Source organism: Podarcis tiliguerta, assembly GCF_965153285.1.
Source record: "Podarcis tiliguerta genome assembly, chromosome: 13".
NCBI classification, from domain to species: domain Eukaryota; kingdom Metazoa; phylum Chordata; class Lepidosauria; order Squamata; family Lacertidae; genus Podarcis; species Podarcis tiliguerta.
Window position 1 is genome coordinate 14,520,973 of NC_139546.1, and position 23,647 is coordinate 14,544,619.

At 44.8% G+C, this 23,647-nt stretch overlaps 1 protein-coding gene across 7 annotated transcripts in view; it reads right to left on the reverse strand.

Annotated features, from left to right (window-relative positions):
• The window catches only part of FMNL1 (formin like 1), a 114,229-nt gene that overhangs the window by 50,002 nt on the left and 40,580 nt on the right, over nucleotides 1-23,647 (reverse strand). For 5 of the 7 annotated variants that reach the window (XM_083407484.1, XM_083407488.1, XM_083407487.1 and 2 more), the window contains exons 2-6: nucleotides 19,821-19,904; nucleotides 12,539-12,622; nucleotides 10,827-10,900; nucleotides 4,540-4,623; nucleotides 1,782-1,919 (exon numbers count right to left, since the gene is read on the reverse strand). In XM_083407484.1, coding sequence (XP_083263610.1) covers nucleotides 1,782-1,919; nucleotides 4,540-4,623; nucleotides 10,827-10,900; nucleotides 12,539-12,622; nucleotides 19,821-19,904 — 464 coding nt within the window. Of the gene's footprint in view, nucleotides 1-462; nucleotides 1,756-1,781; nucleotides 1,920-4,539; nucleotides 4,624-10,826; nucleotides 10,901-12,538; nucleotides 12,623-19,820; nucleotides 19,905-23,647 lie in introns of those variants that run through there. The other 2 variants (XM_083407489.1, XM_083407490.1) reach the window with 2 other exon arrangements.

A 23,647-nucleotide genomic window follows, 5' to 3' on the forward strand; every position in this document is an offset into this window, starting at 1 on the left:
GGGCTGACTTTCCCTCAAGTCTATTTGCATTTCATTGCTGCGGCTAGCAAACAGAGCTCTAAGGCCTCATCCCCTTCCGACCCCAGAGAAAAAGAGCAGCCATTTTGTTTTAATCTCTTTAGTGGAAGTAGAATAAAACGGTCTCTTCTTTTACCAACGCAGGGGGGAAACACTCAGGCACCCTCAGTGCACACCTAAGAAATACAACCGCTAGCACAGAGATAGTAACTGATGCCTCAATTTATTATTTGCCTCTTTTTCCATTATTATTATTTTTTAAAAAAACACCAGGATGGCGGCAGGAGGCAGAGCAAGTCTTCCTTCCTGACACATGGTTCAGTGGGCCACTGCCTTTCTTGGCGTCCATCTTTTCAATCTTACAAGCTCAGACTACATGCAAAGCCGAGCGAGCCCCTCTTCCCCGCCTCCCTGCCCCCGAGGGTCCCTAGGCTGGGTACCTACCGTGAGCCGTCGTCCCAAGGGGAGCGTGCAAAAGAAGCACGGGGTTAGAACAAGGGGAAAGAGGGAAAGAGGAAAGGCAGAGACAGGAAAATGCAAGAGTAGGGAAAGGAAACCAGAACCTGCCATTTGTTAATTTGTTAGGCCACAAAAACCATCCGAGGCTACTCAAAATAATCATCAAACTACTCGTAGGGTAGTTTGCTTCTAAGGTGGCGATAGGTTGGGAGAGCTTAGAAATTTGGGTGGTGGGTTAACTTGCCTGATGGTTGTGGAAACTTTGTAGGATTGAGGGCCAATATTCTGGGCTGACTGAGGGGGTGTGGGTGTTTGTGCGTTTGCAGGCCCCCAGATTGGTCAGTTTATGGCACTAAATTAAAACTCAGCCCCGGCTGGTAATATATGTGCATGATCATATGGCATGTGGGGAGTGTCACCCATACAAACCAGGGGTTTCTTTCCATGCGCATGCATGTTGAGGAGCCACATGGCTTTTCAACATTGTGGAAACCTGCAACCTCATGCTCCAGGGTCTCTGTATAAGAACTCCTAAACTAGCCCAAACTATGGTGGAGGCGGGAACTGAAGCCCCAGTTGCAAGCTTTTCTTCATTTTTCTCCCTATTTCCTTATTTAACTGAAGGAAACTTCCGTTCCCCCACCACCACCACCACCCCAATTGGAGCAATTTGGATGCTAAATACCTCCAATATTTTTAGATGGAGATTTCCACATGTCAGCTGAACATCTGACTGAGAATATGGAAGTACCGTCGCAGAGGCAAGCCCCCTCTACCTTAGCCATCAGGCTTGCCTGAGGTTCCCCTTCTTCAAAACTCAGTCCTTTCGTTTTGCCATGTTTTGCCCAAGTCCATATTATACACTGAAGACCCATGGGGCTACAACCTTGCTGGAGCTAAGCAGCTCTAGGTCTGGTTAGTGCTTGGATGGGAGACTACCTTGGGACCTGCAGCTACACTACCTCAGGTCCCACGATGGGAGAAAGGGGAGATATCAATTGAAGAAAATAAACGCAGAGCAGCCGATCTGCCACTGCAATGAAAACAGCTTTCCCCCCTTTTCAACTTTTCATTTTGCAGCCAACGCAAAGCTTCACATTGGTGAAACTAGAGAGTGGTTTCCAACTTGGCGTTTGCTGGGTTGGTGCGCTTTCCCCTTTTGAGATGTTTCACTTAAGCGTAGCTTCAAGTGAGGCAGGCAAGAGAATAAGTGTGAAACTGCCTCTTCTCCTGGTGCCACAATCTGTGTCCCAAGATACGGGGGAAGCAGTTCAAGAAGAGCTTGCCAGCGTCCGTTCTGTTACCTGACAGTCAGGTGCCTCGCTTTGGAGGAGCCCTGTGTAGGGGAGTTGCTGCTTCTGCTGAGGTCCTCCATAGATCTGTCCAGGGCCTTCCCCTTGTCGGACCCAGGGCTCCCATTGTCAGTGCTGTCCATATCATACCTGGAGCCACACATATAAAAACGGGCGTGCATCAGCAGGTAGGCAGAAGGAGGTTTGCCAAGCTGGTGACACTGGAACCGAGGCGTCAAAGCAGGGCTGCCGCTAGGAGCAAGTCTGCACTGCAAACTTAAATAGGTCAAGAACTATCCAATGTCTCTTGAACTCGGGTCTCTGGCTGTTGTTGGACTACAACTCCCATCCTCCCTAGCTAGCAGGACCAGTGGTCAGGGATGATGGAGGTTGTAGTCTAACAACAGCAGGAGACCCGCGTTTGAGAAGCACTGAGTTTTAAGCATTTAATTTCTGCACTTCCCCCTCTCCCTTTTCCAGAAGGTTTCAAGAGTTGGCGTTCAAACTCTTATCTTCCTATCCGACAGAGTGGAAGTGAAGTTGCTCTCCATGGTGCTGATGCAGTTCCATTATGACTATACAGTTGTACCTTGGTTCTCAAACGCCAAAAACCTGGAAGTGTTCTGGTTTTCGAACGTTTTCTGGAAGCCGAATGTCTGATGCGGCTGTTGGCTATTGTTTCCAGGGCGCCTGCACCTATCAGAAGCTGTGCCTTGGTTTTCAAACATTTTGGAAGTCAAACGGATTAAGTTTAGCACTTTTGTTTTTGCTATTTATTTTGCATTTTTGTTTTTGCAGCTCTTTTTTTGTTTTGTTTTTGTGACCCAGTTCAGCTACTGATTGATTGATTGGTTGATTGTGTGACTGCGGAAATAGGTAAAAGCCCCCCCAACTAAACAAAGACTATCATCAGTGCAGGTAAGGAAAAACATAATTTTAATTTTTATCATCTACAATACTGTCTTACTTCATTCTATAGTACATTGATTATTGCTTTCATTTTATGGATCAATGGTCTCGTTAGATAGTAAAATTCATGCTAAATTGCTGTTTGAGGGGTTGTTTTTAAAAGTCTGGAACGGCTTGATCCGTTTTGCACTACTTTCTATGGGAAAGTGTGCCTTGGTTTTGGAACGGACTTCCAGAACGGATTAAGTTTGAGAGCCAAGGTACCACTGTAGTTAGCAGCACTGGAAGCTGCCTTAAGCAGAGTCAGACCCATTGGCACATCTAGCCAAGTACCGTCCAAACTGCCTGTCAGTTGCCCTCTGGGGTTTATGGCCCTATTGCCACAGAGCCTACGCCCGCCCCCAAAAAGAAGACAGGATTTCTGTTCAACTGCCTTCATGGACTTTGGCTGCTCTTAAGATGGGAAGCTTTGCTAGTCACAGTTACAGAGAAAACTTGGGAAATGTGCAGGTGGCGTTGGCTTGCTGTTCCTGGCTAGCAGAAGCAGAGTTGATTATGCAAAACAAGCAGGTATAAATGCTTAATTTGAGCAGAATGCTATCTCTCTATGGAATAACCTATTTGCCAAGAAGAAGCGACTCAGGAAGGGAGTTCTTGTTAGACTGAGGGCTGTTTGTTAGTCCCTCATTCCGCTTGAGGACAGGAGAGCGTGAAGGAATTATTGACTGGGTTAAGTGAAATCTCTTCCAGTTCAGGAATGATTCCTTAATAAAGTTATCAACGAGTGAAGCGTAACTGGTGCTCTGACCAAAACTCAGGGGTTATTTCAAAGACACGGGGAAAAGGAGAGAATAAGGAAGAAAACATGGGTTAGATTTCACAGAGCCCCTTTCCCTTTAAGAGGACAGCTTAGCACCCAACGCCATATAAAGTAAAGTTTATAGCCACAGAATTGTGAAAATTAGTTTGGCAAGGCCCTAGCGGAGTTTAAGACTTTTTCAAAAAGCATGCCTGTCTCGCTAAGCTATGTAGCAAACCACTTTGGTAACTGAGGGGAATTTCAAATCAGTTTGCAATATGTCAAGGGGGTGTCTGTTGGCCCCAGGACAAAAACATAACCCTGATGAGTGCAACCTCTTGTTAGAAAAGCAGCAATTTCCATCCCAGCCTACACATGCCCTATTGGATAGGTGATAGGTGTTCTCTGCTGGACTGGGGCTCACAATAACCAGGCTAGAAGCTTCGCCTGGGATAGCAGCTTCACCCTCAATTCCCGATGATCAGGTTGTGAGTGGCACCACTGATATAGTCAAAACAGCGCCACCATGGACAAGAGGGAAGAATCAACAGCAGGGGTCAGCAAACTTTTTCAGCAGAGGGCAGGTCCACTGTCCCTCAGACCTTGTGGGGGGCCGGACTATATTTGGGGAGGGGATGAACGAATTCCTATGCCCCACAAATAACCCAGAGGTGCATTTTAAATAAAAGGACACATTCTACTCATGTAAAAACACGCTGATTCCTGGACCGTCTGTGGGCCGGATTGAGAAGGTAATTGGGCCAGATCCGGCCCCCGGGCCTTAGGCTGCCTACCCATGATCAACAAGCTTGAGGGAACATTGGCGTTTGCAGAAACGTGGAGAAATAGGGAGGTGGGTGTCAGGAGAACGCTCCTAAACACCCCAATGGGGTTTGGGCATGCTCACATATATAAATATGGGTTGATTTGTGGAGGTAGAGCGAGCCGGGTTTTCTGGGACAATGGAATGTGGGAACAATCCACACTGCAATATTTTGTTGCCGGCCCCACTGGATCCTGACTTAACCATCACTTCCCCACCAAGCTGTGGCAGCAACTTACGTGACGGAGCACTGGGCAAAGGCGAGGTAGTCCACCAAGACATCAAGTCCTTTGTTTTCTTCGTTCAGGAATTCCTGGACCCAGCTAAAGGAGGGGGAGAGGAAGAACATGCAGATTTTTTTCTCTCTAGAATAAAACATGGGAAGAGTATCCTACTGCTCTTTCCCCAACATTTGAGATCTGCCTCATCTTTCTCCAGAATCCCTTGCTGGTATTTTCTCCTGCTTTTTTCTAGACAGAGATAGACATCTCTGTCTTATAAAACAACAACAACTGCTGATTAATATATTATTAATCCTTTTCCAGCCCGTTTCAATGTACTCAAGTGCTCTAGGCTCTCACTGATTCCTGCAATCCTTCAAATCCTGCTATTAAGGTTGCAATTAAGGGAGGCTTTCTTCTGAGTAGACACCAGATAGGGTTTGTATTATAGTCCCATTTTCCGGATGGGAACTAAGATTGAGAGTCAATTCAGACATTCAGGGGGGAAACATACTCTACAGTCATTCTGAGACCATATCACTTTAAAACCAAGGTTTTCACATGTGTGACTTGTCAGTGTTTGTAAAAAGCAAAAAAAGGAGGAAAAGGTTCTGACCTCCCTTTGTCTCCTCGGACCCTTGTCGGCACAAAAAGAGTCCACGAGAATATCCTTGCAGAGTTTTATTTTTAAAAGTCTTTGTGCAAAACACGACTGAATAACTATACAGTGGTGCCTCGCAAGACAAAATTAATTCGTTCTGCGAGTCTCTTCGTCTAGCAGTTTTTTCGTCTTGCGAAGCAACCCTATTAGCGGCTTAGCGGATTAGCACTATTAGCGATTTAGTGGCTATTAGCGGCTATTAAAGGCTTAAGGGATTAGCTGCTAAAAGGCTATTAGTGGTTTAGCGGCTTAGAAAAAGGGGGTGGGGAGCGAAAAAATATCTCAAGACTCACAAGACATTTTCGTCTTGCGAAGCAAGCCCATAGGGAAATTCGTCCTGCGAAGTGCATCGAAAAATGGAAAACCCTTTCGTCTAGCGGGTTTTCCGTCTTGCGAGGCATTCGTCTTGCGGGGTACCACTGTACACACTAGCACTAACCAACCAACCAACCCAAACACCAGCCTCAGCAACAAACTAACATTTCTCACTTATATATACAACTTGGTGCAGACCGCTGAGTCATGCTGACCCAGCTTTATTCGCATTAAAGAAACAGCGGCCATTTTAGCCGTGACATAACTGCTCCCTCATAACAAAAGCTCCCTTTTTTACATGGGTTAACTAGCGGGTTAATCTAGACACTTAAATCTCTCTCCCTTTCAGTGATCTGTGAGCCAGAAGAGCATCCAAACATTCTCACCTTCATTTTGTGCTCTGCAGGGACTATATTACACCAGATAATTCTGGGCATCGCAATTTAAGAGTTGCTGGGAATGGTAACTCTGTGAGGAGTGAACTATAGCGCCCAGCATTCTTTCAGGGAAAGAACATACTTCAAATGTGCTTTAAAAGCAGAGTGTGCATGCAGTCTTAGCTATCTGCCTGTGGTGGGTAAGAAATGCCTCTATTTATTGTTTATACATACATGCGTAATTTTATTTTATATGTATGCCACCTTTCCACAGTTCAAAGTATGCTCAAGGTGGCTTACAACATGAAAAAAAATACATAACTGCAACGTAACAAAAGTAGGCTTGAGTAATAAATAGAACACCAAAATACGCAACCAAAGTAAACAATTTCCACATAAATGACAATTGTCTAAAATAAAGGTACACAAAACCAGCACCAACAACAGTAACAACACCCCAACCCCAATTTATGACTACTTTTACCATGTTGAAGAGATGCGGGTGGCGCTGTGGGCTTGCTGATCAGAAGGTCAGCGGTTCAAATCCCCACAACCTCCCGTTGCTCGGTCCCTGCTCCTGCCAACCTAGCAGTTTGAAAGCACATCAATGTGCAAGTAGATAAATAGGTACCACTCCAGCGGGAAGGTAAACGGCGTTTCCGTGCGCTGCTCTGGTTCGCCAGAAGCGGCTTAGTCATGCTGGCCACATGACCCGGAAGCTGCACGCCAGCTCCCTCAGCCAGTAAAGCGAGATGAGCGCCGCAACCCCAGAGTCGGCCACGACTGGACCTAATCGTCAGGTGTCCCTTTACCTTTACCTTATCACGTTGATAATGATAATGATGAGAATTTTATTATTTATACCCCACCCATCTAGCTGGGTTTCCCTAGCCACTCTGAGTGGCTTACAACACATAAAAAAAATGTTGTAATTGTGATTTTTTTTTCATGTTGGGAGCCGCTTTGAGCATGGTTTGAACTATGAAAAGATGGCATACAAATAAAATTTGTGTATTTGTGTGTGTGTGTGACCATGCTGACTGGTATGATTTTTCACTTTGTACTACTGTCTGGTATTTTTACAAGCACACAGGAAAGTGGCTGAAAATTCATTTTCTCCCCAGGACATGTTGCCACACAGGAGCACATTTAGAGTGGTTACAAACATAACGTTTGGAGATTTGGGGATAAGTTCTATTAAGGGATTTCAAAAGCACCTCTGTGCGAAAGTGAAAATTAAACAGATCCCCACAGAAAAATCGCATATGCAGCTAGAAAAGGCTGCGTTCAACATGCAACATTTCTACCTGGAGGTGTTCAAATGATTACTTAAAAACAAATCCACCCATATGAGCTTCAAATTACAGTCGTACCTTGGATCCCGAACACCTTGCAAGTCGAACGTTTTGGCTCCTGAACACCACAAACCCAGAAGTGAGTGTTCCGGTTTGCAAAAATTCTTTGGAACCTGAACGTCTGACACGGCTTCCAATTGGCTGCAGGACCTTCCTGCGACCAATCGGAAGCTGCGGCTTGGTTTCTGAACGTTTCGGAAGTCGAACGGACTTCTGGAATGGGTTCCGTTCGACTTCCAAGGTACCAATGTATATGTTGACAATGGCTTCCTCAGCAAGTGTCCCCCATGTTAAAAACAACAGCAACACAGTGATTGTAACCAACTGTAAGTCAGTGGCTGATGAAGGAATTTCAGCGCAGATCTTCCAGGGTTAGGAATTTTGTGCTGCTAGGAATACCCAACAAGAGACTCGTATTTGTCGTTTGTAAATGGTCTCAACGTGGGACAGAAAACAAAAGAGTTATTTTAAAATCATGACGTACATTCTGGCCAATGTAGGTAAGTGCCTGAATATTACTGACATGCAACAAATGCAAAAAATAAATAGATGAATGCAACCATTAGACATGGAAATGGCCCGGCAACCTTTTCACAGGGCTGCAATGTACCTACTGGCACTCCTTCCTTATATACAATTTGCTCCTTTGTACTCCATCAGGCCCAATAATACATTTTGTCGCAAAACGCTGACACGACTTGTGCATGCTGGCTCCCACTGTTCCCTTTTATTTTCTGACTGCTTGGCAGGCAATCAATCCAGAGAGATAAATGCTTCCCCATCTAAGCTGTTAATTAGCCGGCATACATCACTGTCGTTAATGGTGTCGGCTGCTGCCTCTGACATGCTGGGGTCACCTTCTCTGCAGAGGGCCTTAGACCTTGGCCACTACCCCCCAGGTTGTTTGAGTAGTTCAAGTTAAAGGAGGTGCTGGACTGGGGGAGAGGGGTCGCATAGCTCAGTTACCGACAAATGAGGCAGGGCCGTTAAACAACCTAAGCCGCTCCGACATTGATGTTCACTAAACATTTAGCATCTCATTAACAAACGCTTAATGTGCTTCCGATTCTCAAGCTGCTCGAGGGGACCGCGGCTGTGTACACACGGTACCTTTATAGCACATTCTAAGCGCTTTTTTGCCCTCAAAGAATTCTGGGCATTTTGGTTTACCCCTTGCTGCGTTACAATTCCTAGCCACCCTTTAAAAACGTGGTGTTTGTTCAGTCGTCTTAGTTGACTCCTTGGCAGGTTTCAAATAAACATCCACAAACTTTTTATTGATCATAATCAGCTAAACAGTTTGAGGATCTATATAACTTTGTAACATGCAGAAAACAGCAGTCTCAGAGAAACCAAAGACTGGAACTGAGGGAAGTCGGGGGGTGGGGGTGGGTGGGTTTTGTGGAGGAGGGTGGGGGGAGGGAGGAAAAATGGAGGAAAAACAAGGATGATGTATTTTTGGATAATATGTTTTGTTTTAATTTTGAAAAAAAAACCTTTAAAAAATAAAATCAAAAACGTGTTGTTTGTTCAGTCGTCTTAGTTGCGTTTGACTCTCCGTGACCCCATGAACCAGAGCATGCCTTAGAAACTCTCACTATCTTCTCAAAGCTTCTCCTTTTTTATCTCCATGGAGTTTTCTTGGCAAAATACTGGAGTGGTTTGCCAGTTCCTTCTCCAGGCGGATCACATTTAGTCTAAACTCTCGGCTATAACCTGTCCGTCTTGGGTGGCCCTGCACGGCGTAGCTCAGAGCTTCTTGGAGCTATTCAAGCCCCTTCGCCGTGACAAGGCAGTGATCCCCGAAGGGGCTTTAAAAACTACAGGGCCCAGAGTTCTTTCAGGGGGGTGGGGAATGGGCTTTGAGTGTGCCTACCAGTAAAATGGGGATTATGCCTGTCTGGCCTCTAGTGGGAAAGAGGTTAGCCCACAACATTGAATCCATGAGTTTTTGTTGACATAGAGTCATGCGTCTTGTCCACAGGAAACAAATATTGCTCCTCAATATGATCAGTTTGGGGTCTGCAGGGTAAGGTATCGGGGTGTTGGGTGCTGGTAAAGTAAAGGAACCCCTGACCATTAGGTCCAGTCGTGACTGACTCTGGGGTTGTGGCGCTCATCTCGCTTTATTGGCCAAGGGAGCCGGCGTACAGCTTCCGGGTCATGTGGCCAGCATGACTAAGCCGCTTCTGGTGAACCAGAGCAGCACACGGAAACACTGTTTACCTTCCCACTGGAGTGGTACCTATTTATCTACTTGCACTTTGACGTGCTTTCAAACTGCTAGGTTGGCAGGAGCAGGGACCGAGCAATGGGAGCTCACCCCGTTGCGGGGATTCAAACCACCGACCTTCTGATCAGCAAGTCCTAGGCTCTGTGGTTTAACCCACAGCGTACAAAAACCTTAAACCTGACCTGGTAATTCTTCCCTGTCTTTGGTTGTAAGGGCTCATAGACCCTGAGAATCATCTAGTCCAACCCGCTGCAGTTCAGGAATCCTGCCCATAGCTGTCCCTGAGTCGGCTTGAACCAACAAACAACCAACCAACCCACCTTTGTGTTGTGTTGCGCATTGCCTTTATTGAGCTAGTTGAAGAAGAAGAAGAAGAAGAAGAAGAGTAGTTTGGATTTCATATCCCGCTTTATCACTACCCTAAGGAGTCTCAAAGCTGCTAACAATCTCCTTTCCCTTCCTCCCCCACACCAAACACTCTGTGAGGTGAGTGGGACTGAGAGACTTCAGAGAAGTGTGACTAGCCCAAGGTCACCCAGCAGCTGCATGTGGAGGAGCGGGGAAGCCAACCCGGTTCACCAGATTACGAGTCCACCGCTCTTAACCACTACACCAAGGCAGGCTAGAAGCTGGATTGAATCAAGAATAATGATATAAAGGAAAGGCAGGTTCCAAATGTGGGGGCTCCTAGGCATGCCCTGGGACATTCCAGCTGTCCCTCCGACCTCTTGAACAAAGCAGCACCTGCTGAATGGGGGATTATCTGCAGCTGCATCCGACACACTGCGAGGGTACGCATGCAGTCAGCAGGAAAGAGAAGGGAAGCTGCCCCTGGACTCATCAGAAGTGCTTTCGATCCCGGCCCAAATGCACCTCCGTTTTGGCACAGAAAATCAACACTATAAAATCCTTGCTTCGAAAGACATACAGAGTTATACATACACCCTGAATAACACAGGTCCAGAATGTCTTACCCTGCACATCTCAATCTGATCAACAAAAACTGGTGGATTCAGTGTTGCGGGCCCAACTCTGCGGAACTCTTTCCCACTAGAATTCAGACAGGCAGCATCCCTGCTGAGTTCCAGACACTTGGTTAAAACTGTTTTATTTTAGGAGGTATCACAAATGCTTCTTTGGTTTACGTTCCTGATTTGAAATTCCCACGCTTTTAAATTTATTAGGCTTATCTGATGTTTTATTTTGGTATGTACTGCATATATTTTTTTATCACGGTAAGCCACTTTGAGACCTCGACAGTAAAAAGCAAGGGCATACATTTTAAAAATAACAAAACAAATAAATGACGCGACTGCGCACAGCTAGGGTTTGCATGAACAAAAGCGCTGGTCGTCGATACTAACCCTATGTAGTTTGTCCTCAAAGATATCTCCAGCTCCCGAAGAATCTGGGTGGACTCTTGAGCCCGTCTCTTAAACTGGGTGAACAAAGCAAAATGAAAAACAGGTTAATGGGCAGCCGTACCAGCAACGTGGATTACCAACGTTTCTACTTGTATCGTGCAGCCAATTCACAAATTGCTTTAAAATAAATAAATACAGTGGTGCCTCGCAAGACGAAAAGAATCCGTTCCGCGAGTCTCTTCGTCTTGCGGTTTTTTTCGTCTTGCGAAGCAAGCCCATTAGCGGTTTAGTGGATTAGCGCTATTAGCGGCTTAGCGGGCTTAGCGGATCAGCTGATAAGCGGCTTAGCGGATCAGCTGATAAGCGGCTTGGGAAAAAGGGGGGGGGGAACCCACAGGAACTCGCAAGACATTTTCGTCTTGCGAAGCAAGCCCATTGGAAATTCATTTTGCGAAGCACCTCCAAAACGGAAAACCCTTTCGTCTAGCAGGTTTTCCGTCTTGCGGGGCATTCGTCTTGCGGGGCACCACTGTAAACAGGTTTCAAAAATACCCAAGCTTAAGTGAGAAATGCTCATGCGCAGCACAAGAAATTCTGAATGGCAGGTGTGCATTGAAGCAGTCAGGTTTTCTCATAATAAAGATGGAATGGTCCATCTTCTTCTCCCGCCATCAAGGGCTGAATTTCTTCAGAAGTTGCATGGCAGTAGTGTGGTGGATACACCCCACAGCTCCATCCATCCACTCCCTTTCTCGCATGCCACCCATTAATACAGAGATCCATCTATCCTCTCTCCCATGCTCTACTTTTCCCTATCTCTTGCCTTCCTTTTTCTTTCCTGCTCCCATGGATTTGCAGCTAAATTCCTTCCCTTCCCCACTGCTCTCTGCATCCAGCCACCCCTCAAGAGAGAGGCTGAGAAGCAGGAGGGAGCACAGAGATGCTCGGAGGCCTGGCTGCAGAGGTCTATCTGCCCTGCTCCATGGTTCGGCCTCCAAGCTCACGCATGCTCCCATCTGCTGGTCAATCTCGCTCTTCTCCCAAGTCCCGTCCACTTTTGAAGCAGCATCGTACCACTTTAAAACAGCAATGGCTCCCTCTTCAAAGAATCCCACTAGCTTGCAGTTTGTTAAGGGTGTTCAAGAGACCCTTACTCCCCTCTCCCAGAGCTACAATTCTTGGAGTGCTTTAACAACCAAATCCTCTTCCCACGGAGCTCTGAAAGTTATACATTGGCTCCCAGTACATTTCCGAGCACAATTCAAAGTGTTGGTGCTGACCTTTAAAGCCCTAAACGGCCTCGGTCCAGTGTACCTGAAGGAGCGTCTCCACCCCCATCGTTCTACCAGGACACTGAGGTCCACTGCTGAGGGCCTTCTGGCAGTTCCCTCGCTGCGAGAAACCAAGTTACAGGGAACCAGGCAGAGGGCCTTCTTGGTAGTGGCGCCCGCCCTGTGGAACATCCTCCCACCAGATGTCAAAGAGAAAAACTACCAGACTTTTAGAAGACATCTGAAGGCAGCCCTGTTTAGAGAAGCTTTTAATGTTTAATAGACTATTGTATTTTAATATTCTGTTGGAAGCTGCCCAGAGTGGCTGGGGAAACCCAGCCAGATGGTCTATTATAGCTCTGGGTAGGAGGACAAGCTGGAAAGGAAATCAGGGGACAGCATAGAATATGATTATGGTTGCATCGTCCAGTTTGAAGTCACCTTTCCGCTGAATGCACCCGTGTCCAGATAGCTCTTCAGTTTCTGGATGTAGGCAGAAGGCGGGTTCTTGACCTGAAACCTTTCCTGCGGAAGGAGACACAAAAAGAAGAACAAGGCAGGCTTTATCGAATTGCAGGTGGGCATTTTAGAGCTGCCTCTAAAGGCACAAACATACTATGAGAACACAAACAAGGGACTAATTCACATGGCAGATATTTGGGCCAGTGGACTAGACAACACCTAACACCAGGTGTCTCCCTGCAGATACTGCAGCGGTTTCTGGGCCCAAACATCGGCATACAATGGTACCTCGGGTTACAGACGCTTCAGGTTACAGACTCCGCTAACCCAGAAATAGTATCTCGGGTTAAGAACTTTGCTTCAGGATGAGAACAGAAATCGTGCTCCGGTGGCGCAACGGCGGCGGGAGGCCCCATTAGCTAAAGTGGTGCTTCAGCTTAAAAACAGTTACAGGTTAAGAATGGACCTCCAGAACGAATTAAGTTCTTAACCTGAGGTACCACTGTACTACAGTTGTTAGGCAAACATGGGTAAAAGGTAAAGGACCCCTGGACGGTTAAGTCCAGTCAAAGGTGACTATGGGGTTGTGGTGCTCATCTCACTTTCAGGCCAAGGGAGCCGGCGTTTGTCCACAGACAGCTTTCTGGGTCATGTGGCCAGCAGGACTAAACCGTTTCTGGCGCAACGGGACACCGTGATGGAAACCAGAGCGCATGGAAACGGCATTTACCTTCCCGCCACAGCGGTAACTATTTATCTACTTGCACTTTGACATGCTTTCGAACTGCTAGGTTAGCAGGAGCTGGGACAGAGCAACGGGAGCTCACCCCGTTGCAGGGATTCGAACTGCCAACCTAAGAGGCTCAGTGGTTCAGACCACAGTGCCACCCATTTCCCTGTGAAAAGACGTACAACTCTACACACACCATCTCCCCACAACCTGGTAAAAGCTTCTAGTCCTGTGCAGAAAGCCACTAGCAGCTCTTCCTCCTGCGACAATTGTGTTGCACCACCATCATTGTGACACAGTGTGTTGCACAAGAAGGACTGTGTATGTATTGTGACTATCAGCTGATCTCCTCACCTTGTTTATTCCCTAAAGCATTGAGTTAAGCAATGCTGTGTTTTGTTTTTTTTCTAAGTTTTAGAACAGGGGTAAACTTTTTAACCCCACTCCAAGTCCCACAAAGTCCCAAAAAGATGAGAGACTTAGGGCTCATCCCCACTTCTGCATGTCTTGCACCTAGAAAGCATGAGTCCACTTGCCAATGCCCTAGTGATTTGCTCTGGAAAACTCCTTCCCTAGCGCTAAATCGGAACGAACGGAAATCCACTCACTGAAAACTCGATTGCTGTTTGTTCCGATTCAGCATTAAAGAACAGGTCTTCATGGGGCAGGGGGTGGGAGCAGAAGGAAGTATGGATGAGCCATACTGTCAACTCTATGTGAGAAGTATACCAACTCAGGTTCTCATGCAGAGCCTTTATTCTGAAACAGTCCCCATGTGGGAGGGGGATTAAAAATAAAATTTGGAGAGGCAACCCATCATGTCCAAGAGATTCCTTCAATTGCCCCTACCCACAACTCAAAGCACAAACTTTAAAGCACCAAGCTTAATTGTGTTTCGACCTCTGCTTAAGGCTCATTTTTCTTGTCACAACATTAGCCGATTTCAATCCTAGCTTTTCGTGAAATGTTCTGTTAATTTTCTACTGTGGCTCGCTATAATGGTGATTTTGGAATAATCATTGCTTTTAATATATGTGGTTTTAATATATTTGGTAAACTGCCCTGGAATGTGAGTGGTATGTAAATCTTTTAAAGTGAATACATAGTTTATTTATTTTTTGAATTTGAAACTATAAATACCCATCGTTCCATGTTTCTATTACAACAGAGTAACGTAGTCTCTTAGATACAAATTCTGAGGGCTATTCCAAACAAATCGGTCTCGGATAAATCTGCCAGTTAACCAGGAAGCTGCCAACCTGGACAGTTGTTGCTGTTTTTGTTAATATAATAAATATTATTTTAGTAATTATCGTTTTAGTATTATTATTTTAGGACCAGTTGCCAGAAGCTTTTTTTTTAACGAAGCAACTTATTTTACTTTTTGGGGGATTCTCCAAACTAAATAATCCATGAGGCTCTGTATAAATTTGTTTTGTATATTCTGGCTTGTGAAATTTCAAACAGATTTTCGGGCAGAAAGACAGGTGGTGGACAGCTATTCCACACATGTAGCTAATAAGGCGACAGCAGCCATTTTAAGCAGCCTGGAGCTTGCTTGCCCCTGGAAATAGTAACTGAACGTAGAACGGCAGTTGGATTAAACTGATTAAAGATGGATGCCAGTTTCTTCCCTGACAGCTTTGAAACTCTGAAGCCGTGAAGGGTTTAAGTCACATGGTAGTGCTCCTGTCATTTCAATGGGGCTTGTGCAGGAGAACATCCTAGTAGGATGGATCAGGCCTGTGTGCTTCCCTTTACATTGACTTTTATAGGTCGTGCCTGCGGATCTGATCTGTGTGCTTCCCTCTGTATTGACTTTTATACTAGGTTGTACCTGTGGATCTGGCCTGAGTGCTTCCCTCCACATTGAATTTTATAGTAGGTCATGCCTGTGGATCTAATCTGTGTGCTTCCCTCTGTACAGTGGTACCTCGGGTTAATTCGTTCCGGAGGTCCGTTCTTAACCTGAAACTGTTCTTAACCTGAAGCACCACTTTAGCTAATGGGGTCTCCTGCTGCAGCCGCGCTACTGGAGAACAATTTCTGTTCTCATCCTGAAGCAAAGTTCTTAACCTGAAGTACTATTTCTGGGTTAGCGGAGTCTGTAACCTGAAGCGTATGTAACCTGAAATGTATGTAACCCGAGGTACCACTGTATTGACTTTTATACTAGGTTGTGCCTGTGGATCTGATCTGTGTGCTTCCCTCCGCATTGACTTTTATAGTAGGTCGTGCCTGCGGATCTGATCTGTGTGCTTCCCTCCGCATTGACTTTTATACTAGGTTGTGCCTGCGGATCTGGCCTGAGTGCTTCCCTCCACATTGACTTTTATACTAGGTTGTGCCTGCAGATCTGATCTGTGTGCTTAATAATAATAATAATAGTAATTCCTTCGTATTGACTTTTATAGTAGCTTGTGTCTGCGGATCTGATCTGCGTGCTTCCCTCTGCATTGACTTTTATAGCACCTGAGGCAGCTTGAGCTAACCTTGCCACATGGTAGGGCCTCTTCTCTGTTTTCTGCCTTCCTCAGCCACTCCCCATTTCCTACCACCAGCCCCTCGCGCTCCCTTCCCCTCGTTTCTCCACAGCCGCACTCACACATACAGTTGCACACTTTTTTCTCAGCAAATAAAACAGCCGCGAGGAGGAAACTGGTCGTTTCCCCACACTCCCTGCCACATCCTACACGATTCCGGAGAGACCAACTCTTTCCCTCCTTGTCCGTCACTCAACGGCGCATGCTGCGAATCACAAGGCGCAGCGGATGGCCCCAAGGGTGACACAGGGCCTTGTGACCCGTTTTCGCTTGAGTGCCAAGCAGCGAGTTGAGGACAGGGCTGCCTTCTCCTTCCGCGCTGCCCACTCACTCAGCAAACACCTTGAGATTGCCAGGAGTTTCTATTTCAGATGCCACATCCCCTGTGGCAGAGCTGTCTTTGCAGATCTGTGAAGGGCTGAATCCCACACAGACATCTGCACAGCTCACATGAGTCACTCCTCTCCCCTTTTCCCCCTGTCTTCTCGGCATCGTTCACAAGCCTGTTCCTTTATTAACCGAGAAATATATAGCTTCACAGCATGAACGGGTGCCATATTTTCTCTCTCTGCCAGCAGCTCCTGCTGAAAAGTGACCCTGCCTTTGAACAACTTGTTCCTGGATCCTTAGAAAAAGGAGAGGATAACTCTCAGGCTGGAGATAGAATATTTTTTTGGGGGGTGCACATCTCTCCAGAGCAGGGGTCAGAAAACTTTTTCAGCCGTGGGCTGTCCCTCAGACCTTGTGGTGGGCCAGAGTATATTTTTTGGGGGGGGGGGTGAACGAATTCTTATGTCCCACAAATAACCCAGAGATGTATTTTAAATACAGTGGTACCTCGGGTTACATACGCTTCAGGTTACAGACTCCGCTAACCCAGAAATAGTGCTTCAGGTTAAGAACTTTGATTCAGGATGAGAACAGAAATTGTGGTCCGGCGGCAGCAGAAGGCCCCATTAGCTAAAGTGGTGCTTCAGGTTAAGAACAGTTTCAGGTTAAGAACAGACCTCCGGAACGAATTAAGTACAATGGTACCTCGGGTTAAGAACTTAATTTGTTCTGGAGCTCCGTTCTTAACCTGAAGCACCACTTTAGCTAATGGGGCCTCCTGCTGTACTATTTCTGGGTTAGCGGAGTCTGTAACCTGAAGCGTATGTAACCTGAGGTACCACTGTACTTAACTCGAGGTACCACTGTAAAAGGACACATTCTACCCATGTAAAAACATGCTGATTCCTGGACCGTCTGAGGGCCGGACTGAGAAGGTGATTTGGCCGCATCTGGCTCCCGGACCTTAGGTTGCCTACCCCCGGCCCAGAGAGACAAAGGCAGTTTGACAGAAGGAATCACTGCTTGTGGTGCAGACACCCCACTTCTGTCTGTGGCCAAACAGCTCTGGCAGGTTTTTGTATGGTTCCCAAAACCTACAAAGCCCATTTGACCAAAGGCAACGTTGGAAGAAAATAAATGTGTGTGCGCTTTGCGGAAAACTGGCCCTTCTCTCAAAACACGCCCCTCTCCCTATAACCTTACGGGACTTGTGACTTTTGCTTTGGTATAAAAATATGTGGAGTTTAGCATCAGTTGAAAAAAATAACCCATTAATTACATATTGCCAAAAGGCTCGGGAGACCCCAAAAAATTATCTGCTGTTTGGCGGATTATTATCATATATACAACAAATGCATACACAGAAGACTCCCGTCTCCAGGGCGTAATGTGATATTTGGCTTTCCTAATGAGTTTAAGTACAGTGGTACCTTGGTTTTCGAATGTAATCCGTTCTAGAAGACTGTTCAACTTCTGAAACGTTCGAAAACCGAGGTGCAAAGGGCGGCCTGCAAATTCAAGAGAGAAAACTGAAGAAGAAAACACTCAGCGGAAGCCATTCGACTTCCGAGGCGCGTTCGAAAACGGAAGCATTTACGGTACATCCAGGTTTTCAGCGTTCGAAAACCGAAACGTTTGATTTCTGAGATGTTCGAAAACCGAGGCACCAATGTACTCTACTTACCAATTTTAAATCTCTGCCAGATATACTATGTTGCTTGTATTTGTACTTCTGCTATTTTTGCCGTTTTTCTTTCTTTGACTTACCTCAATGAAAAGTGTTTGTTTTGTTTTTAGTTATAGAATCTCTCTAAAACTAGGTGTGTACCAAAATACTAAATGCAAGAGTTGGCATGCACCCCCCTTACCCGCAATGCAGCGAGTCTGGTTCTTCCTGCCTTTGTACTGCAAAAGACAGACGTACTTGCCTCCAAATCAAATGCTGATTTTATGCTCAACTTTGACTCTCCCTCATGCCAGTTAGAACGGCTTGCAGCCAGCTTCTGACAGACAGAGACAGAAAGAGATTTCCCTGAACTTGGTCCTAACAAGAATCTTGCGTATCTGGAACGAAAGTGTAGTAGGCACTTCTGCAGATGTCTCACCACTCATGTCTGCTTCTGAACTAATTTGGTGCTAATTAATAAAAACAAAAAAAACCCTAATACAGTAGTACCTTGGTTCTCAAGCGACTTGGTTCTCAAACAACTTGGAACCCAAACACTGAAAATCCGGAAGTAAGTGTTCCAGTTTGCAAACTCTCTTCAGAAGCCGAACGTGCTGTTTTGAGTGTTATGCTTCTGATTCGAGTGCCATGCTTCCGTTTTTAGTGTTACGCTGAGGTCTATCTGTTTTTGCTATTTATTTTGCATTTTTGTTTTCGCAGCTCCTTTGTGACTGTGTGGAACCCAGTTCAGCTACTGATTGTACTGCAGTCACACAATCAATCATTGTTTATTGCTTTCATTTTATGGATCAATGGTCTCGTTAGATAGTAAAAATCATGTTAAATTACTGTTTTAGGGGTTGGTTTTTAAAAGACTGGAACGGATTGATCCGTTTTGCATTACTTTCTATGGGAAAGTGCACCTTGGTTTTGGAATGCTTTGGTTTTGGAACGGAGTTCCAGAACGGATTAAGTTTGAGATCCGAGGCACAACCGTATGGGAAACTGGAAATAAGTGGTGTCTGCATGTACTGTGGTGGTGCCGGCAAATCCTGCATGTTTTTATGAAACCCACCAGCGATCCCCCAAGTCCCTATAACATTATTATGAGCTCAAAATCTATTGCCAGCACTGCAGCAAGAATACTATTAGCCCAAAGATGGAAGCAAGAACAAATGCCAACAAAAGAAGAGTGGCAAATAAAACTGAGGGACTATGCCGAGCTGGCGAGACTTACAGGGAAAATTCGAAACCAGCAGGACCAGACTTTCCTAAAGGACTGGAAGAAATTTATGTTGTCTTTGAAAGACAACTGTAATTACAGTGGTACCTCGGGTTAAGAACTTAATTCGTTCTGGAGGTCCGTTTTTAACCTGAAACTGTTCTTAACATGAGGTACCACTTTAGCTAATGGGGCCTCCCGCTGCCGCCGTGCGATTTCTGTTCTCATCCTGAGGTAAAGTTCTTAACCTAAGGTACTATTTCTGGGTTAGCGGAGTCTGTAACCTGAAGCGTCTGTAACCCGAGGTACCACTGTACTTAACATCGCCTGTAGGGTTGCAAGAAGTTTTGTAAGGAGGACTATCCAAATTACTGTGAGAAGTACTAAGATGAGCTGATGTAAGATTGGATTTAAAACAATAAGCATAGTAATAAAATGCATAATTAGAAAGGAACTTAGAAAACCATTAGAAGGGATTGATGGAAGTCCTAGGCTATGATACCCAAGGATTTGTTACGTTGTTTTGGAGATGTTGTGTTGGAAAATTTGTGTAAAATTTAATAAAAATTATTTCAAAAACAAAGAACAAAATCTATGGCCAGAATTTTAAGGTGGTCATGGAAACCACAGAGCAGGGATCAACTTAACCATGGTGGTATGTGCCATTTCCTATTCTTCAACTCTGAGAGCTATGGCCATTTAAGGCCGATTCACAATGCAACATGTAGAATTACTTAAAAAAGAAAAGAATGGCCACTCCGGTCTCTTACCTGGTCACAGATCAACTCCCATTTCTTTTCGTTGTCATACTGGCTCAGTAGCTTCATTTTGTCTGGAGGCAAGTTCATGGAATTCTAAAGGACAAGAAGGAAAGAAAAAAATGACTATATTACAGATGTGTTTAGTATATAAGATGCACCTTTGCAACCACTCTGAAGGTTTAATAAAAGCTGCAAGTAACAGCTGAATAGGGAGAATTCAGAACAGAGCTGATGATGGAAGGAAGGCAAGGCATGTATTTAACTTTTCTCCCCTCTTTCTAAAGCAATGGAGAGCGCTTCAATATCGGTGTTTTTCTCAAAGAAGGATACTGTTATGTACTGAGTTGAATAGCATCCAAACTGCAGCAGTCTGATTGGTCCTAGAACAATAGGATCCAAATTGCAGCAGTCTGATTGGTCCTAGAACAATAGGATTCAGAATGCAGCAGTCTGATTGGTCCTAGAACAATGCAGCAGTATGATTGGTTGGCAGGAACCACCCAATCATGCTCCAGACATAAGTGAATCCACAACCTGATTGGCTTACAGTAGAATTCCAGAATTAGCCAATCATGTGCAGCCCATTGTGTAAATAATGTATATAAAGCAGATACTTTGAGGGGACTTCCATTCATTCCTCCTCACCACTATGAGTTGAATAAAGAGCATGAAATCACTTTGCGACTCTGAGTATATTTCAGATACTGTTTGCTCATGCATCTATTCCCAAGAATTTAGACCCCCCCCCCTTTCTATACTGATTTTTTTTCTGGGACTCATCCCTTTTAAACAAAAAACAAACAAACTCATTTTAGTTTAAAATATGGGATTGTCATAAAGAACACTGGATACCTAATATGGATAATGCTTCTTTGAAGCACATGCTTTTATAATGTCCTATACTTAGTAGGTTTTGGGAAAGAGAGCAGGGCTATATAAGAAAGATGCTAACAGAACAAGTTAAGATTTTCAAAGGTGAACGTTCTTTTGAACTAGATACCTGTTGTATGGAAAGTGACAGAACAGCAAAAAAAAAAAAAAAAAGGATTCTATGCGCCTTAATGGTGGCTAAAAGACTGAGACTGATGAACTGGAAGAATAGAAAAATGATTCCCCTTAATCAATGAAATGTTGAAATGATTGTAAAATTATTGAAAATAATTTTAAAAAAAATGTACAGTGGGGAACAAATACCCAGGATGCAATATTGCAACCTTCCTAAAAACAAGCAAATCCCTCCCTTGAGATGACCCAAATCAACTACATTGTACAAAACCGAAATGCCTGACATGGGTGATAAAAAAGCCAGGATTCCCTAACAACACAAATACTCATGGGTTGCTAATGTTTCCCTTTCGCCACAACATACTGGAACAAAAGGGAACTCCCAGGCCCCTCGACTTGTTTGGATGAAATCAGTATGTATGTCAGTTGCACCAGGAAATTGCATGCACATGTGATGGAAGTGGTAAGCGCTTTTGCTCAACCCAACGCCTTCCCACTTCTCCCACAGAAAGGTTAGTGGTTAGAACTCATCTCTCGACAAGGCTGTACACAGGCTCACTGACAGCGCTGGAGACTGGTAATGCACCAGTTTTCTTTCCTCCCCCTCCAAAAAAAGAGGAAACACCAAGCTGGGGAAACATTTTCCGATCTCTCAGCAGCCAGTGACGGCATCCATGCGCAGGGGTTGAACCTTCCCCTTCGTCACGCGACACAAACTTGCTTTGAGAGGGGAGATCTCCCATTTTTACTTTTTTATTATCCTGGCCTATTTTTTATTCCCTAGGATTGCCTGAACAGCACTGACTTCAAGGAAAAGTACAGTGGTATCTCAGGTTAAGTACTTAATTCATTCTGGAGGTCCATTCTTAACCTGAAACTGTTCTTAACCTGAAGCACCACTTTAGTTAATGGGGCCTCCTGCTGCTGCCGTGCCTCCGGAGCACGATTTCTGTTCTCATCCTGAAGCAAAGTTCTTAACCCGAGGTTCTATTTCTGGGTTAGCGGAGTCTGTAACCTGAAGCGTATGTAACCTGAAGCGCCTGTAACCCGAGGTACCACTGTAGATTCATTGAGAGCAAAGCAAAACAGCTTTGCATGATGCAACATCTGTGTTCTTCCTGCAAAACCGAGGCTAAAAGATCAGAAAGCAGAGGGTTGTCGTTTTTTGTTTTGCTGTTTAGCAGGTTCTCAGAAGCTTGCGGATGAAGATAAAGTCGAGTTGTTTGGTGGTTCATGCCTAAGGCCTCACAATAGTATCCCTAGAGATATTTGCTCTTTTTCCCGGTAAACTAAGCAAGCTAAATCCCAGTTTTAGCTTTTAAATGATGTAAATATCGAGAGTATGGCAGGTAACACATGCTAGCAGCATTTCCAAGTGAAATCTGATATTATTAAAGGATACGGACACAAATATTTTGATGGATCAGGCAGGTTCCTCTTGTTCTGCATTCTGGATATTGTACTCAATCAACTGCTACTCAAAGTATCCGTGCTGAAATTAATGACTGTAACTAATTTATGTCCTTTAATTTCAGTGGGCCTACTCCTGAGTAAAAGGTAGCTGAATGCAACCACTTGTTGAAATACAAAATATGATGGTAGAAGATGACACATTTTTCACTACTGAAGTTTTAATCAATTCAGCATTAATACCTGGGTTCAGCTGATGTTAAATATCAATATTTCTTAACATCTAATGTATCAGTGCATCTATATTTGTTATTTATAGGCATTAACAGATTCTATTTTTGAGTGTATATTTTGTACTCATCTTTAAATTTTTTTGTAGGTCTGATTAAAAGAAGTTACTAAATTACAAAAATAACTATGTTCGGATCAGCCAGATCTCGGTAGTTGACAAATGAGATGATTGCGAATCCTTAACAGGCTTACTACAGAGTAAGCAGTATTGAACTCAAGGCTGATTACTTCTGAGTAAATGCTTAAGGTTGTTCTGCAAGGTTCTCATCATCCCAAACCTCAGTAGCCATAATAAGGAAATGGATATGGCAGCTATTAACTGCAGTTAAGCACACATGGATAACAGAAGCAACCAAACTGAAGGAAGAATTTAAAATCTGCCGGGCAGACCCTACGACATCTGTTTTATTGCAGTGGAACCTTCTGCACAAGTCTTTCTAACCTTTTAGCATTTAAAAGCGACCTTGGCTGTTGGGGCCTTGAGATTTTGAGAGCCTACAGGAGCCTCATCTGGCGTACCTGTTACCACGGCAACCAGAAGAGCTGCCATATTGAAAGGGGCTGCTGGCGTTCAAGGTTACCTTGCAACCAGAAGAGCTGCCCATGTTACTACCAGCTTCACAAGGTTGTCTATCTAGCCGGTTGCAACAGGAAGACTCCTGATGCTTTTCAGAGAAAAGCAGTTCAAATCTCAGGGCTTAAAAGTGTGGGGTGCAGCCTCACCCCAATCCTTCTGTAGTGTTTTTGCTTTTTTTAACAGTGATTTAGGCTCGGAACAAGTCCAAATCCTTAAGAGGAGTCCTGTACCTTTACAGGTAGAACCAAGTGGTATTGGAAAAACACACTGCCAAACCTACATTAGCTAGAGTTAGAGGAATGTGGGATCAGAGGACATTTATAGGGGAGAATCAACGGGCTGAAGGAAGGGGCACAGAACCCTTTCCACAAATGACAAATGTCAAAAGATTTTGAATAAATGGACAAGTTATAGGAATTGGATAGCACGGGGGGAAGCCAACCCAAGCATTCAAATTAGAATGAATAATCTGTGCACATGGTTAAAGATTTGGAGAGAGAACAATTTGGGGGAGGGGTTAAAGGGGAGGGAGGAAGAGGGGGAAATTAGGATA